General features: G+C 49.7%; 2 protein-coding genes across 4 annotated transcripts in view; both read right to left on the bottom strand.

The window, feature by feature from the left end:
* Nucleotides 1–1,651: 1,651 nt before the first annotated feature.
* Nucleotides 1,652–6,995, bottom strand: CCIN (calicin). Of its 2 annotated transcripts, none has more exons than XM_012000610.1 (2): nt 6,913–6,995; nt 1,652–3,547 (listed from the first exon to the last, which is right to left on the bottom strand). In XM_012000610.1, the coding sequence occupies exon 2, from the start codon at nt 3,484–3,486 to the stop codon at nt 1,720–1,722; it is 1,767 nt and encodes a 588-aa protein (XP_011856000.1). In that variant the 5' UTR covers nt 3,487–3,547; nt 6,913–6,995; the 3' UTR covers nt 1,652–1,719. The 2 variants fall into 2 exon arrangements, with proteins under 2 accessions (XP_011856000.1, XP_011856001.1); XM_012000611.1 differs by lacking the exon at nt 6,913–6,995 and adding an exon at nt 6,143–6,351.
* Nucleotides 6,996–9,067: 2,072 nt separating this feature from the next.
* GLIPR2 (GLI pathogenesis-related 2) overlaps nt 9,068–15,529 on the bottom strand; it is a 22,027-nt gene continuing 15,565 nt past the window's right edge. For both annotated transcript variants that reach the window (XR_001008291.1, XM_012000612.1), the window contains one exon: nt 9,068–10,614. Coding sequence is in view for 1 of the 2 variants with exons in the window: in XM_012000612.1 (XP_011856002.1) it covers nt 10,454–10,614 (161 nt within the window). In the remaining variant the exon portion in view is untranslated. The remainder of the gene's footprint in view (nt 10,615–15,529) is intronic.

Genomic DNA, 15,529 nt, shown 5'->3' on the forward strand with positions numbered 1-15,529 from the left:
GACCGAGGTGGGAGGATTGCTTGAGCCCTGGAGTTCAAGACCAGCCTGGGAAACAAAGTGAGACCACATCACCACAAAAAATTAAAAAACAAACAAAAAAACCTCCCCACGTGTGGTGGCAAGCACCTGCAGTCCCAGCCACTCAGGAGGCCGAGGCAGGAGGATCCCTTGAGTCCAGGAGTTTGAGGTTGCAGTGAGCTATGATTTCACCACTGCCCTCCAGCCTGGATGAGAGAGTGAGATTCCATCTCAACAACAACAACATCGAAAAAGCAAAAATTGATCTTAGCTAGGAGAAAGGCAATAATCAATGCTTATAAATTACTGTATGATAGATGCTGGTGGTGATAGGGTATAGGGAGGTGGCCAGGGCAGCAGAGGGCAAGCACTGAAAAGATAGAAGAGAGGCTAGTCATATGTAATTGGGAAGCTCCAGAAAAGTGATTTTTGTTGGGATCCTAAAGGGCTACACACTAAGAATAAAGGTGGAAATAGACTAAAGCCTAACTTTGAATCATATAATGCCTCAATTGAATTAAAGCAATCCAGGCTTTCTAGTGCCCCTAGTCTAGCTGCTTGCCAAACGCAAAAGTAGATTCTTTTTTTTTTTTTTTTTTGAGACAGAGTTTCACTCTTGTCACCCAGAATGGAGTACAGTGGCGTGATCTTGGCTTACTGCAACCTCTGCCTCCCGTGTTCAAGCGATTTTCCTGCCTCTCAGCCTCCCAAGTAGCTGGGATTACAGGCATGTGCCACCATGCCCTGCTAATTTTGTATTTTTAGTAGAGATGGGGTTTCACCATGTTGGTCAGGCTGGCTGGTCTCAAACTCCTGACCTCGGGTGATCCACCTGCTTCGGCCTCCCAAAATGCTGGGATTACAGGCGTGAGCCACCACCCCTGGCCTTATTACTATTTTTTACATTAGAAACGGGGTCTCACTTTATTGCCTAGACTGGCCTTAAACTCCTGGGCTCAGGTGGTCCTTCTGCCTCAGTCTTCTGAAGTGTTGGGATTACAGGCATGAGCCACTGTGCCCGGCCAGGATACGTTTCTTTCTTCTCACTTTACTGGCCTCTTTTAACCCCAGTCCCTCAGACTCATATTCCTGGAGAAAGTTCTCAATGTAGTTGGCTTACTAGAAATAATTGTAAGGAATCTCCAACTTTCCCACAAATGAGACACAAACTACTGTAGCTGCATGGGCAAATACAGTAGCCAAGTAACCTTGCTTCCCCTGTTCCTTCGCCTTCTTTTCTGAGCCTTGCCCAGATCACCTTTTCCTTCCTGGCCATGAGGTTCCTCTCTTAGACCTGGGACGGGTCCTCACCTGCGTTTGCAGAAGACCTGAGGGAAGCGGGTGCTGGAGGAGCTTGATGCTTCACAGCTCTGAGCAGGTGTTTACCTGCTGATCTAGCAGATGCCTGAGAGGTGACCACAGGGGTACAGAATAGGGGACAGACATCGCCTTGGTCGGTGCCTGGGAGGGGCCTCAATTCCACCCACCAGGGGTTCCTTTCCAGCCCCTGTTGGATACCTCCAATGACATAGTGGCCCTGAGTTTCCACCCACTGGGAGCAGCCCTACCCTAGGATCTCCACCTTCAGGGCCAAGCATGGACTGGAACACTAAGAAGGAAACAACAGGCCATCTTCCTCTCTTTCTCTCATTAAATTGTGAATAATAATGCATTTACTTATTCTCCCACTTAAAATGTTGTTTAAATCCTTTGAAGAATCTTGCAAGGTAGCTTGGCTAGACAGCAGGCAGGACAGTCCAGTGCCTCTGGTGGGGGAGCCAGGGTCTTCCACTCGCCTGTCTTTTGGTCCAGCAAGAAGGCATTTGGATTGATGGTGTAGTCCTTTGTCTGGACATCGCTGGCAGTGGTGACACCCCCACATACAAACACCTTGCTGTCTCCAATGGAGCATATAGCATGGGACACATCCAAGGGGCAGTTGTTGGGCAAGAGAGGCACTGAGGTGGTCGTCTTGCTGGCCTTCACTTTCTGCAGATTGATTTCCACGCTCTGCCGGTGGCTGTGCACGCAGAGGATGTTGTCCTGTTGGAAAGAGAGCAGGGGCCGGTGGTTGAACTCAATGGGGAAGGTGATACATTGGACGACGTCCCCAGTGCTAGTGTCAAAGCAGTCCACCACCCCGACCCGGGAGATATAACCTTTCACCAAGCACCGTCCAGTGACAATGTACAGATGCCGGTCACCTTTGGTGATCACGGCGGTGCCATCCATGGGGATGCTCATCTTTCCTGCCAGGCACCAGACTTCCTTCCGCTCATCATAGCGATAGATGTTGGAGACATACCGCCTTGGGGCAATGCTCCCGCCCACTGAGTACACCGTCCCCCCACAGGTCACCATGGTGTGGAAGACAAGCCCGATGGGCAGGTCGGGCAACTTGGTCCAGGAGTTGTCATCCATGTCATACCGCCAGGCTGTCTTCAGCCCTGAAATCTGCTCAGTGGTGCCACCAGAAATGTAGATGTAGCGACCAGCAGAGGTGGCACTAAGTGCTGCTGCCCGATAGGGCATGTCTGAGAGCTTCATCCACAGGTTCTCCTGGATGATATAGGCAAACACTCCATCATTGAACTGGCCGTGGGCCTTCTGGCCACCAAGGATGACCACTGAATCAAGCAGGGCCCCTTTCCTCTGGTAGACCAGCAGGCTGCATGGCCGCTCCTGCTTGCGGTCCATCAAGACATTCTCAATCAGGGTTGCATGGGATGAGCTGTTCTCCAAGCCCACCAGCTTGTTGCTGGCAAACACCAGTGTCTTGTTGGAGACGGCATTGAGATTGATGTAATTGAAGAACTTCTTGAAATACTTCTCCCGCTCCTCCTTCCGGAAGTACACCCAATTGATGAGTGCGCTGAGAGCCTGGTCTTCATTGAGCACATGAAGGTTTTCATCACGGAGCAGGCGGCCGAAGATAACAGGGGGACAGCGCATGAAGTGCATGGAGCCCTCAGGACTGGCCCAGTAGTGGAAGTTGTCGCGAATGCCTGAGTAAGCTAAGTCTGATACCTCTTTGAGCTCAAACAGCTCGGCCAAGAAGAGGTAGCGCAAGCAGTTGGCACGGCGGATGGACTTAATAAGGAAGTCGTTGCAGTGAACTCGAAGGCGTGGTGTGTTGAAATACTGAGCCCCACGAAGCAGCTCCTCCACGTTTTGCTCGGAGATCACCACCTTGCCGCTATAGAAGTAGTCCAGAAGCTGGTCCACTGTGACCGGGCTCAGATAACTGGAGTCAATGGTGATGAAAAGCTCATCGGTGGTCTTCATGTCATTGCTGGAGATGAGGCTCCTCACCAGCGGGGAGACAGCAGCCAGCACGTTGCGATGTGCAAAGAAGACGTGGTGGTCCACGCTCAGGGCCATGTCCCAGTACTCTTTGCGTTTCCTCTGTCTGTTCAGGTTCTGCAGCACGAAGCTGTTGTAGTTTTTCTCGGTGAATTCCAATTTCATGGTGCTTCTTGCTGGTTGAAACAGATCAGCAGCAGGTACTGGAGAACAGACTTTCTCAGGCCTTTGGGATTCAGATTGATGGTTGTTTGCAGAGCGGTTGACCAGGGAGAAGAGAGGGTGGGTGAGAGGATGATGTCATAGAATGAATGAGGTCATCACAATGCAGGCCTCCCTGAGGCCTGTCTCAGAGGCACTGGGCCTTCCTCTCCTCTGATCTCTCCAACCTGCCAAGACTACATACCTTAGCAGGACCTAAAGCCCTGGGCCCAGAGCTCAGGAGGAACCTCAGGGATGGGCAGCAACTTGCAGCTGGGACTTTCAAACCACAGTTCAAGGCTTCTGGAATGTTAGAGCCAGTCTGGGTGGGACAGTGGGGAGCAGTTTGTGTAGGAGAGATAAGGGGAGGTGGGGAAAGGGAAGAGATATCAGACCTTCTGGAAGAATCCTCCCATTTTGAGGGAAACTGAGACCCAGAGAAGAGAAGGCACTTGTCCAAAATCACATAGCCAGTTGGAAGCAGAGCAGGGCTCAGAACTTGAGTAACCTGGCATTTTTCCTACCCTTCCGGAAGCTCCTGACTACCCAGATTTCCCCAATCTCTGACTCTCAAGTCTCCAAGCACTCTTCCTGCCAAGGCTACTGGGCATCAGAGAAAATCTCTGTTCTTTGGCCTCTGACCTTGGTGGCCATGGACATCATTCTCCTTCAAAATAGAGAGGTGGAGGCCGCTCCCTGGAGCAGGGACGCAGGAGTTAACCACAAACGGGGGCATGGGAGGGTCTTTAAAGGCCGGATGATTTCAGCTCCATGGCAAACTAGAATATTCCCCCCATATTTCCAGGTGTCCAGTTGGAAATTGTTGGGGGCTTCAGTGGGTCAGCTTTCTCCATCAAGGGAGGACTTGAGCGAGTTGCTCAGACTTTCTAAACCTCAGTTTCCTCCTCTGTGAGATGGAACTAATATTTGATAGTAGTACCCGCTTCAAAGATTATTATGAGTTTATTTCTATTTTTATTTTTTTGAGACAGTGTCTCGCTCTGTCACCCAGGTTGGAGGGCAGTGGTGCGATCTCAGCTTGAAACTGCCTTTGCAAAATTATGACCGAGACAGTGAAAGAGATCGAACTTAACTGACTCCATCTTGCTTCTAACCTCCAAGCTGTCCTTGTTCATTCCTTGGCAAAGGCTGAACTAACTTTGGAAGAAACCTCTATATATAGTTTATAGTTTAAACAAAGACAGCCCTTTCCCAAAGCAGACCTCTTTCTTGCCTGGGGACTAGACTGCCTTTGTAGGACTAACATTAGCCACAAGATTAGAAATTATGGTTTAGGAGTCATGTAGCTGGAGGCTACAAGATTCTAACCTTCCCTAAACTAAGACCAGTGCTTGAGATTCTTTTTTCTTTCTTTCTTTTTTTTTTTTCTAGACAGAGTTTTGCTCTTGTTGCCCAGGCTAGAGTGCAATGGTGTGATTTCAGCTCACCACAACCTCCAACTCCCAGGTTCAAGCGTTTCTTTTGCCTCAGCCTCCTGAGTAGCTGAGATTACAGGCATGCACCACCACACCCGGCTAATTTTGTATTTTTAGTAGAGATGGGGTTTCTCCATATTAGTCATGCTGGTCTCGAACTCCCGACCTCAGGTGATCCACCTGCCTTGGCCTCCCAAAGTGCTGGGATTACAGGCGTGCGCCACCATGCCCGGCCAGTGCTTGAGATATTTTGCAGATCCTGCACTTGATGGATCAGCTGGCACCACTCAGATCGATAAACTGGCTCATCTGATCTTGTGGCCCCTGGACCCAAGAACTGATTCAGCCCAAAAAAACAGCTCCGACTCCCTATGATTTCATCTCTGACCAATCAGCAGCACTCCTGGCTCACTGGCTTCCCCCTACCCACCAAGTTATCCTTAAAAACTCTGCTCCCCCAATGCTCCTAGAGACTGATTTGAGTAATAATAAAACTCTAGGCCAGGCGCAGTGGCTCATGTCTGTAATCCTAGCACTTTGGGAAGCCAAGGCAGGCGGATCACCTGAGGTTAGGGGTTCGAGACCAGCCTGGCCAACATGGTGAAACCCCGTCTCTACTAAAAATACAAAAATTAGCCGGGAGTGGTGGTGCATGCCTGCAATGCCTATAATCCCAGCTACTCAGGAGACTGAGGCAGCAGAATCGCTTGAACCCAGGAGTCGGAGGTTGCAGTGCGCAGAGATCGCACCATTGCACTCCAACCTGTGGGCGACAGAGTGAGACTCCGTCTCAAAAAGAAAAAAAAAAACCAAAAAACAAAAAATAAAACCCTCCAGTCTCACGTACAGCCGGCTCTGTGTGAATTACTCTTTCTCTATTGCAATTCTCCTGTCTTTTATTACCCACCCACCCCCCACACCCCCCTGTAGCTGAGATTACAAGCGCCTGTCACCATGCCCAGCTAAGTTTTGTAATTTTAGTAGAGACGGGGTTTCACCATGTTGGCCAAGCTGGTCTCGAACCCCTGACCTCAGGTGATCCGCCCGCCTCGGCCTCTCAAAGTGTTGGGATTATAGGCGTGAACCACCACGCCCGGCCTATTATTAGAGTTTAAATGAGAAAAGGACTGGAGAGTAATGGGCTCGTCATAAAGCTCAATGAATACTAGCTGCCGTTTTCTTACTCATATTACACCAGTTCGCCCAGCTCCGGCGTTCGTGGCTGCTACCTTCACAAAAACTTGTGGTCGTCGTGGTTCTGGTTTTGCGATAGCTGGTGAGGCTGTGGCTCCCTCGCGTCTCTTCTGGGCCAGCCGCCCGAGTCCAGTCCAGCCACGCGGTGGCGTTGGAGGGCCGTCCCCGCCCCCGAGCACACGGCCTCTGCGCCAGGCACCACCCCAACTCCTTTCCAGGATGGAAAAGAGGCGCGGGGCGTCCCCTTTTTCGCTTTGCCTCTACGCGCCACCGTACAGAGGCGGCAGCGGCGTGCAGTCCACCGCGACCCTGGAATTCAAACGGCAGGATCGGGGGCCTCAGCCTGGCAGGATTCATTAGATCTCCCCAGACACACACCTGTCCCCACTTTGCAGATGGGGACGCTGAGCCCCCAACGGAGGCGCGCCCTCCAGAGGCCAGCAGACTGTCTCCGAATCCCAGCAACAGCTAGGGGGATTCCTGATACCTGCGAGTCCTTTGCGGGGAGAGAGGAGGGTGCCCGCAGACTCGGACAGATTCCTGGCCGGCGTGGGGCTCCTGGAGTCCTGTGGGGCGTCTGTGGCACTGCTATTCGTGCAAGGAGGAGATAAAGGCCAGCTGGAGCGCCGCAGGCGGGAGGGAGGCTGCGGCAAAAGAGCCCATTGCCCCACCCGCACCAGTCTTTGGGAAGAGACCCTAGAGAAGGGCCTGGACTTGCATCTCGCCCAGGCATTCTCGAGAAGGTTCAGGAAGGAGTTGCCTCTCTGATCTCCCCCAATCTGGGTCCAAGCCCCACTCTAGACCCTCGGGCCGTTCTCAGCGCCCCTCCCAGGAAATTTCGGTGTCAGCCTCGGGAATCTGAGCCGTTCCAGCTCTTTCCCTCCCTGGCTTAGTCATATTCTCATTCTCATTGTCTCCCTCCCTCGTCCTTTCATTCCAGACTAGCCTTTTCCTTATTATTAGATTTGGTGACTTGAAAATTATTTGAAAATACCCCCACACAATTTTTTTTTTTTTTTTTTGAGATGGTCTGGCTCTGTTCCCCAGGCTGGAGTGCAGTGGCCCGATCTCGGCTCACTGGAACCTCCACCTCCCGGGTTCAAGCAATTTCTTGCCTCAGCCTCCCGAGTAGCTGGGATTACAGGCGCACGCCACCACGCCCGTCTAACTTTTGTATTTTTAGTAGAGATGGAGTTTCACCATCTTGGCCAGGCTGGTCTTGAACTCCTGACCTCGTGATCCACCCACCTTGGCCTCCCAAAGTGCTGGGATTACAGGCGTGAGCCACCATGCCTGGCCAAAAATACCCTTTCAAACGGTCACACCTGGCCAAAAATACCCTTTTAAACTGAATTTGTCCACCTTCCCACCCGAATGGGATAGAGAGGATATGATACATGCACAAGGTGAAGAACTTGTTTTCCCCATTGGAAGAAGACTTCAATTTCAGCCTCCTCCTCCGGAGACCAGTCTCCCTGGGAGAATAATTAAGCTTATAATGCCTCTTCAGCCCTTACCTTCTGCGAAGCAGCAGCAACTTGGGTGAAGGATGAGGCCTCTTGGTGCTGCTGCCAGACACCTTCTGGCTCCCATGGACATGCAGGCTGGCAGACCTCGCCTCCTGGGGCATCTTCACCCAGGAGCAGGGGGTGGGTGGGTCAGACCCTGCTGCTTCATACCTCCTTTGCCCTCTACCCTGCCCTCCCGCCTGCAAGCTTCAGCCTTGGGAGCATTTCGGTGGAGGAGGTGGCCATGCCTGTTTGTTTTTGTTTCGGGTTCCAGAGCACCAAGGCAGGAATGAGCTCTCTCATCAGACACTTCCAGCATTAAGTTGGGTCTGGAGGTGTCATGGGGACCTGAGAGAACTGATAGACCTAACTCCATGTGACAGACGTCGTACAGGTGGGTAAATTGAGGCCCAGGGAGAGGAAGAGGCTTGCACCCAGAGATCTTCTTCCTCCGCCCTCTGGCTACAAAGGAGAGCCGCAGTTTGGTTTGTCCTTGTTCTTTTTGGACTGTGAGGCTTGCCGTCTTCAAGAAATCCTTAAAAGTTAGATTAGTGACCACCTGCTCAGCCAGCTTCAGCGTCTGGCATTTCTTTGGCCCAGGAAAGCTCGCCGGTTCAGCTTTTTCCTTAATCCAGCCAACTGTGGGAACAAACTCCAGCCCACAGAGGCGGGCTGCATTCTGGCTTCCACCACCTGGGGGTGTGTGTGTGTGTATTGGGGTGGGGGGCTGACCCGAGGAGCCACCAAGACGTTCATTGGCTGGCAGCTTGCCAGGTGGGGCCAGAAAAGGATCTCAGCAGGGTCTCTTCACCCACGGTCAGCTTCCTGCCAGGATCCACATTTTCTGTTCAGTGTCTCCCGTTAGGACGAGACGATATGATTCTAATCTTTGGGTACCATCAGCTGGTATATCAGTTTATTTGGAAGCCCTGAAGAAAATGAGGGGCATACTTTAAAGATATACAGATTTGGGCTGGAGCTAGAAAACTCAGGAACATTCAAGAATATTCTCAGCATCTCCTTCTCTTTTGTACCTCCAATAACTGGCTTCTTTGCTTCTATGTATTTCCCATTCATAACTTGGCTTGCAAGTAGCTTGGTTTGCCATGGCCCTAATTCCAACTCATGGCATCCTTATTTTTTTCAGTTCCACTGGTAAATTCTCTCCACAATTCTTAGCTGAAATTCCCAGTCCATGGCCAGCCTGGTGATTGGCTGCCGTTGGATCCAGTGTCCACTCTAGTCTAATCAGTTCTGTGCTGGTGGGTCACATGGCTTAAAACTTGGCCACTTAGGCAACACAGTCCACAGAGAATGGATTGCAGGTATTCTGGGATTAATCAAGAGAGGGATTCAGAGTCATGGGTTGTCTCAGTGACCGAGAATCAGGTATAAATCACATTGGAGGAGGATATTACACAAAGAAAAAGATTTTATTGTCTTCCTAGCCAATATCCCCGGCGAAATTAGAGGCATAGCTTGAGACTGGTCACAGTGCAATACAGACCCTCAGGAGCTGCTTTGAGGACTGGCCTGCCCAGATGCCTGCGGTTAAGCCAGCAGCCCCCTCACTCCCGCCCCTGCCATCTTGACAGACGGAGCTACCATGGTTTCAGGGACACTTGGCAGGGCATCTGGGTTGGTCCCTCCCACATGGACCTTGTAAAGTTGCTATTCAGGGGAACCTGGTATCGTTTCAGGCAAAACACAGAACCATATTAGCATTTCTAAGCCCCCTACCCCGGCCATCTCCCTGGAACATTTGGGCTTGTCACACATTCCAGGAGGGAGCAGCAGCACAGCTGCAGCCACAGCTGCCAGGAACAGGCCTGGGCTCCCGCCCTGTGTGGGGGGAGGGCAGAGGGTGGAGGGCTTCCTCTGGGGGCTCTGAGTAAACTCACCCTCACTCCACCTCTCTGACTTCATCCATCCAAGGCTGCTTGGCCAAGAGCCCAGGCAGGGTGAGGGGCTGTCTCCCAGCCCGGGCCTGGGCTGCCTAGCAGAGGTGGGGGAGGGAGAGCTTCAGGCCTAGCCCAACTCTCCAGAAACCAGGGGTAGCCTGCTGAGCTCTGAAATGCCAGAAGTTTAAGAAAAGAGGGAAGGGGGCAAGAGGTGGTGGTAGTGGTACTTTGCTATTTAAAGGTAGAAGAATGCAAGGAAGTAAAGCTTTTTTTCTCCATTTGTTCTTTGGCGACCCCATTGGAGAATTCCAGAAGGCACGCAGGATGACATCATGTTTTACAACTGAGAAATCTCAGTAATTCTGTAAAATGGAGCCCCTGCCTGCTCCATGTTCCTGATGGAAGCTGCTTTATATTTATGTGCTTAAAGCTGTATTTTATGTCACATTTAAATGAGGGTTTAATAATCTTAATTATCTACCAAAAGTAGATTACGGCGCATGAAGATCACATAAAATGAACTTCACTTCTCAGCATCACAAACATTTGGAATACAGAAAGTCCAGGGATGGATATTAGAAGTAAGAAAAGTACAAAAGAAGTTTGCTTAAAAATAACAAAAAATTTAAAAAACGGATTCCCCGCCCCCCCCCAATCCAAATAATCGTGGTCTAGGTAACGATCGGGATAAACGCTTCCTTTGCTCACTCCTGTAGTAAGAATGAGCTCACGCAGAACTGTATGCCCAAGTGTGTGTACCAGAAACACTCACATGCATCACACACACAAGCACATACACCCACAGGGACAGACGCACAGCCGGGTTTTGGTTGTTCTAGGCACTTCATATCCACGTTCTTAAGTCTGCCACCTTCCCATTACATTTAACAAGTTACTTCTTTGGTGGCAGGACGTTTTCTTCGAAGAAGCCCTCGTTGACAACATTCCCTGCTGGGAAGTATCTGGCCACCACAAAGGAGGATCCGTCACTTGCGGACGCCTTCCCCACGCCCATCTTCTTTGTGTTCTTCCATACCATGGCCGTGAAGTGTCCTGCAGGGGAACGGGCAGAGGGAGAGGGACACGGCTGAATTAGCAGAGCCTGAAGAAGGATGTGGCAAGGGATTGTTGAACCCCTGTACCATCTTGCCAGGCTCAGGTTAGCATGGTCTTCACAGACCCCCTGCAGGGAAAGGAGAGACAAAACGCTCTGACTGCCTGACTTCTTTTTTTTTCTTTCCCAAGATGGAGTCTTGCTCTGTCGCCCAGGCCAGAGTGCAGTGGCGTGATCTTGGCTCACTACAATCGCCGCCTCCTGGGTTCGAGTGATTCTCCTGCCTCAGCCTCCCAAGTAGCTGGGACTACAGGTGCATGCCACCACGCCCAGCTAATTTTTTTGTATTTTTAGTAGAGATAAGGATACACCATGGTCTCGAACTCCTGACCTCAGGTGATTCACCTGCCTCAGTCTCCCAGTGCTGGGATTACAGGCGTGAGCCACCGTGCCTGGCCAGACTGCCTGACTTCTAAAGCAGGTCCTTTCCATCAGCCACACTGACCTTACCCACCTCACCACCTTCCAACAGTCTCCCAGAGATCACGACAAAGCCCAGTGGCCCCAACAATTAGGATGCCACTTTACCTAGTGCCTGTGTCTAACTCTGTCCCCAAGCTGCAATCTCGAAGCTCTCCGGTGATCCCCTTTTGTCTTCATCTTACTGGACACCTGATGAACACTTCCTACTCTTCTCCTTTTCAAGGCACCCCTCCCCCTTTTGGTTTCTAGGATGCCACAGTCTCTTGCCATTCCTCCTGTCTCACTGCCTCCTCTTCCTCCTCCTCGCCCTCACTTATAGATATTGAAGGACCTGCACTTCCCAGGGCTTAATCCTGGGCTTTTTTCTTTTCCCTTTAAGCTCTCTTTAGGGAATTTCGTCTTTCCCTGGCTCCCAAATTTATTTCTCCAGCTCAAATCTCTGCTCTGTGTTTCAGACATAACTAATTACTGGACATTTCCACATGGATGACTCATAGGCATCTCAGATTTAACCTTTCCAAACCTCACTCCCAGTTTTTGTCCCCCTAGATTTATTCCTCTCCCAGTCCTCCCATCTCCATCAGCGGTACCTCTGTGCACACACTGCCACGGGGAGTCTGCATTCCTCCCTCTCCTTCCTTTCCCCCACAACAACCTAGCATTCAGTCTTGAAGAATCCAACTCTAAAATGCATCTCAGGTCCACCCACTCCCAAACCCTTGGTCCCAACTGCAAACTTCTCTCACATGGACCATTGCAATAGCCTCCTGACTGGTTCTATGGCGTCCACCTTGGCCCCTCAAATTCATTTTCTTTTTTTTTTTTTTTTTGAGACGGAGTCTTACTCTGTCACCCAGGCTGGAGTGCAGTGTCATGATCTCAGCTCACTGCAACCTCTGCCTCCTGGGTTTAAGTGATCCTCTCACCTCAGCTTCCTGAGTAGCTGGGACTACAGGTATGTGCCACCACGCCCAGCTATTTTATTTTATTTTTTTTGTATTTTTAGTAGAGACAAAGTTTTACCATATTGTCCAGGCTGGTGTTGAACTCCTGACCTCAGGTGCTCTGCCCACCTCGGCCTCCCAAACTGCTGGGATTACAGGTGTGAGCCTCATTTTCTACTTAGTATTCAGAGTGACCATTTTGAGATATAAATCATATCTGTTTACTTCCCTGCTTAACAGTCCTTCACTCGCGCCCCAATCCACCTAGAATGAAAGTGAATCCTTTGGTGCAGTGGCCTCCTCTCCATTCCTTGAACACACCAGGGTGTGTCCCACCACAGAGCCCTTGGACATTTTTTTTCTTCTCTTTTCCTTCTTTCTTCTTCTCTTTTTTCTCTCCCTCCTTCCCTCCTTCCCTTCCCCTTCTCTTTTTCTCTTCTCTTCTCTTCTTTCTGACAGGATCTCTGTCACCTAGGCTGGATGGAGTTCAGTGGCGCGATCATAGCTTACTGCAGCTTCTACCTCCAGGGCTCAGGAGACCCTCCCACCTCAGCTTCCTGAGTAGCTGGGACCACAGGCACATGCTGCCACTGCCAGATCATTTTTCAAAAATTATTTGTAAAGCCAGGCACCATGACTCATGCCTGTAATCCCAGCACTTTGGGAGGCCAAGATGGGTGGACCATCTGAGGTTGGGAGTTCGAGACCAGCCTGACCAACACGGAGAAACCCATCTCTACTAAAAATACAAAATTAGCCAGGTGCGGTGGCATGTGCCTGTAATCCCAGCAACTCAGGAAGGCTGAGGCAGGAGAATCACTTGAACCCAGGAGGCCGAGGTTATGGTGAGCCGAGATGGTGCCACTACACTCCAGCCTGGGCAACAAGAGCAAAACTAGGTCTCAAAAAATATATATATATATTATATATATATACACACACACACACACATATTATATATATTTGTAGAGACAGGGTTTCCCTATGTTGCCTAGGCCGATCTTGAACTCCTGGGCTCAAGTGATCCTCCTGCCTTGGTTTCCCAAAGTGCTGAGATTACAGGTATGATCCATCACGCCTGGCCGAAACACTCTTCTGATGACCAACAACTTCTTGTCCCTTGGTCTTAGCCTAAATATCACTTGTTCAAAGAAGTCATTTGCAAACACCCTTTTATTTATTTATTTTTGAGACGGAGTCTCACTGTTGCCCAGATTGGAGTGCAGTGGTGTGGTCTCGGCTCACTGCAACCTCTGCCTCCTGCGTTCAAGCAATTCTCCTGCCTCAGCCTCCCAAGTAGCTGGGATTACAGGTGCACACCACCATGCCCGGCTAATTTTTGTATTTTTAGTAGAGACAGGTTTTACCATATTGGTCAGGCTGGTCTTGAACTCCTGACCTCAGGTGATTCACCCGCCTTGGCCCAGCCAAGTTTTGGTATTACAGGTGTGAACCACCATGCCCAGCCTGTAAACACCCTTTAATTTACTGAACATCTCCCTCCCAAGACATTCTTACCACACTGTTTTTTTCCCCTACGTACCATTCTTCCCATTTGTGTGATGCATTTGCTTGATTATTTGTTTACTGTTTGGCTCCTTCACCAGACTATGAGTCCATATGGGCAGAGGCCAAGTTTGTTTTAGTCACCAAAATACACCCAGTACCTTGGCATAACCTGGCACATGGAAAGTGTAAAATAAACGTTTGAAAGAATGAGTGGAATCGATGAATAAAAGTAATATAGAAGATCCATCTCGGACTCCAGTTCTGCCTTCACTGGAAGTACAGCCTTCTATGTTTTGAGCTTTTTGAGATTTCGACACGTTGCAGCCTCGTTCAAATCCTTCTGCTCTGAGCCAAACATCTCAGTTCCTTTTCAAGCTACTTGCTCCAGCTCCAGACACCACCAGGTCTTGCTGAGGCCTATTAGCATCAGTCTCTCATTTCTCAGACTGCCTGTCCTTTCCTCTCTGGTCTTTTCAAGCTACGAATATAGCTTAGCTTCCAAATCTCCTCCCATTTGGGAGTCAAAGAGTTGATGCTGTAATGCATTCCTTGCTCAATGATCATAAATTTTTTTTTTTTTTTTTTTTTTTTGGAGACAGAGTCTCACTCTATTGTCTAGGCTGAAGTGCAGTGGCACGATCTCAGCTCACTGCAACTTCTGCCTCCTGTGTCCAAGTGATTCTCGTTACTCAGCCTCCTGAGTAGCTGGGACTACAGGTGAGTACCACCACGCCCAGCTAATTTTTGTATCTTTAGTAGAGATGGGGTTTTGCCATGTTGGCCAGGCTGGTCTCAAACTCCTGATCTCAAGTGATCTGCCTGCCTCAGCCTCCCAAAGTGTTGGGATTACGGGCGTGAGCCACTGTGCCTAGCATAAATTCTTATTTGTTGGGGAATAGAGGCAGGGTGTTCATCTCTTCCATCTTTATGGTTTAGCATTTACAGAGATCAATGAGACATTTGTTTTCTGTGTCACAGGATAACATTCATTTGCTAAAGCAACACTGAAGAGATTGCTCTCTCCTAAATATCTGGCTTATGATTGAGCAAGCTATATGAGGGCAGGTGCCACATCTGTTTTACTGATCACCATACACCTAGTGTTTAGCACTGGGCCTGGCACATAGTAGATGCTCAATAAATATTTGATGAAGAAAGGAAGAAACAGAGGGAGGGAGGGAGGAGGAAAATCATGATCAGAGTAGCTAAGATTCCCATAGGGTGGTTAAGAAAGAAAAAGGGCAACCACTTCACACCCAGTAGGATGGTTATTATAAAAAACAGAAACAAAAATAATAGACTATAACAAGTTTTGGCAAGGAAGTGGAGAAACTGGAACTGTTGTGCACTGCTGATGGGAATGTAAAATGGCACAGCTGCTCTGGAAGACAGTACGGCAGTTTCTCAAAAAATTAAACATAGAATTGCAATGTGATTTAGCGATTCCACTTCTAGGTATATACCCAAAAGTACTGAAAGCAGGGATTCAGATATTTATACACCCATGCTCCCAGCAGAGAGGTTAAATGATTGGCCCAAAGTCACACAGCCCGGCCGGGCGCAGTGGCTCACGCCTGTTTTCCCAGCACTGTGGAAGGTTGAGGTGGGTGGATCACTTGAGGTCAGGAGTTCGAGACCACCCTGGCCAACGTGATGAAACCCCATCTCTACTAAAAATACAAAAATTAGCCAGGTATGGTGGCGCACGCCTGTAATCCTAGCTCCTGGGGAGGTTGAGGCAGGAGAATTGCTTGAACCTGGGAGGCGGAGGTTGCAATGAGCCAAGACTGCGCCATTGCACTCCAGTCTGGGTAACAGAGTGAGACACCATCTCAAAAAAAAAAAAAAAAAAAAAGGGAGAGACCAATTTTGTCTTTGGGACAGGACATCGCACTTAGTAGGAATTTCATTATTTGTTGGGTGGACATACAATAGGCACTTAATGCCTATTTGCAGCGTTGACACCTAGTAGGTACTT

Source organism: Mandrillus leucophaeus, unplaced genomic scaffold (assembly GCF_000951045.1).
Source record: "Mandrillus leucophaeus isolate KB7577 unplaced genomic scaffold, Mleu.le_1.0 Scaffold632, whole genome shotgun sequence".
NCBI lineage: Eukaryota > Metazoa > Chordata > Mammalia > Primates > Cercopithecidae > Mandrillus > Mandrillus leucophaeus.

Coding starts and splice junctions, on each gene's coding strand:
- CCIN (XM_012000610.1), bottom strand. CDS start 3,486: ATGAAATTGGAATTCACCGAGAAAAACTACAACAGCTTCGTGCTGCAG.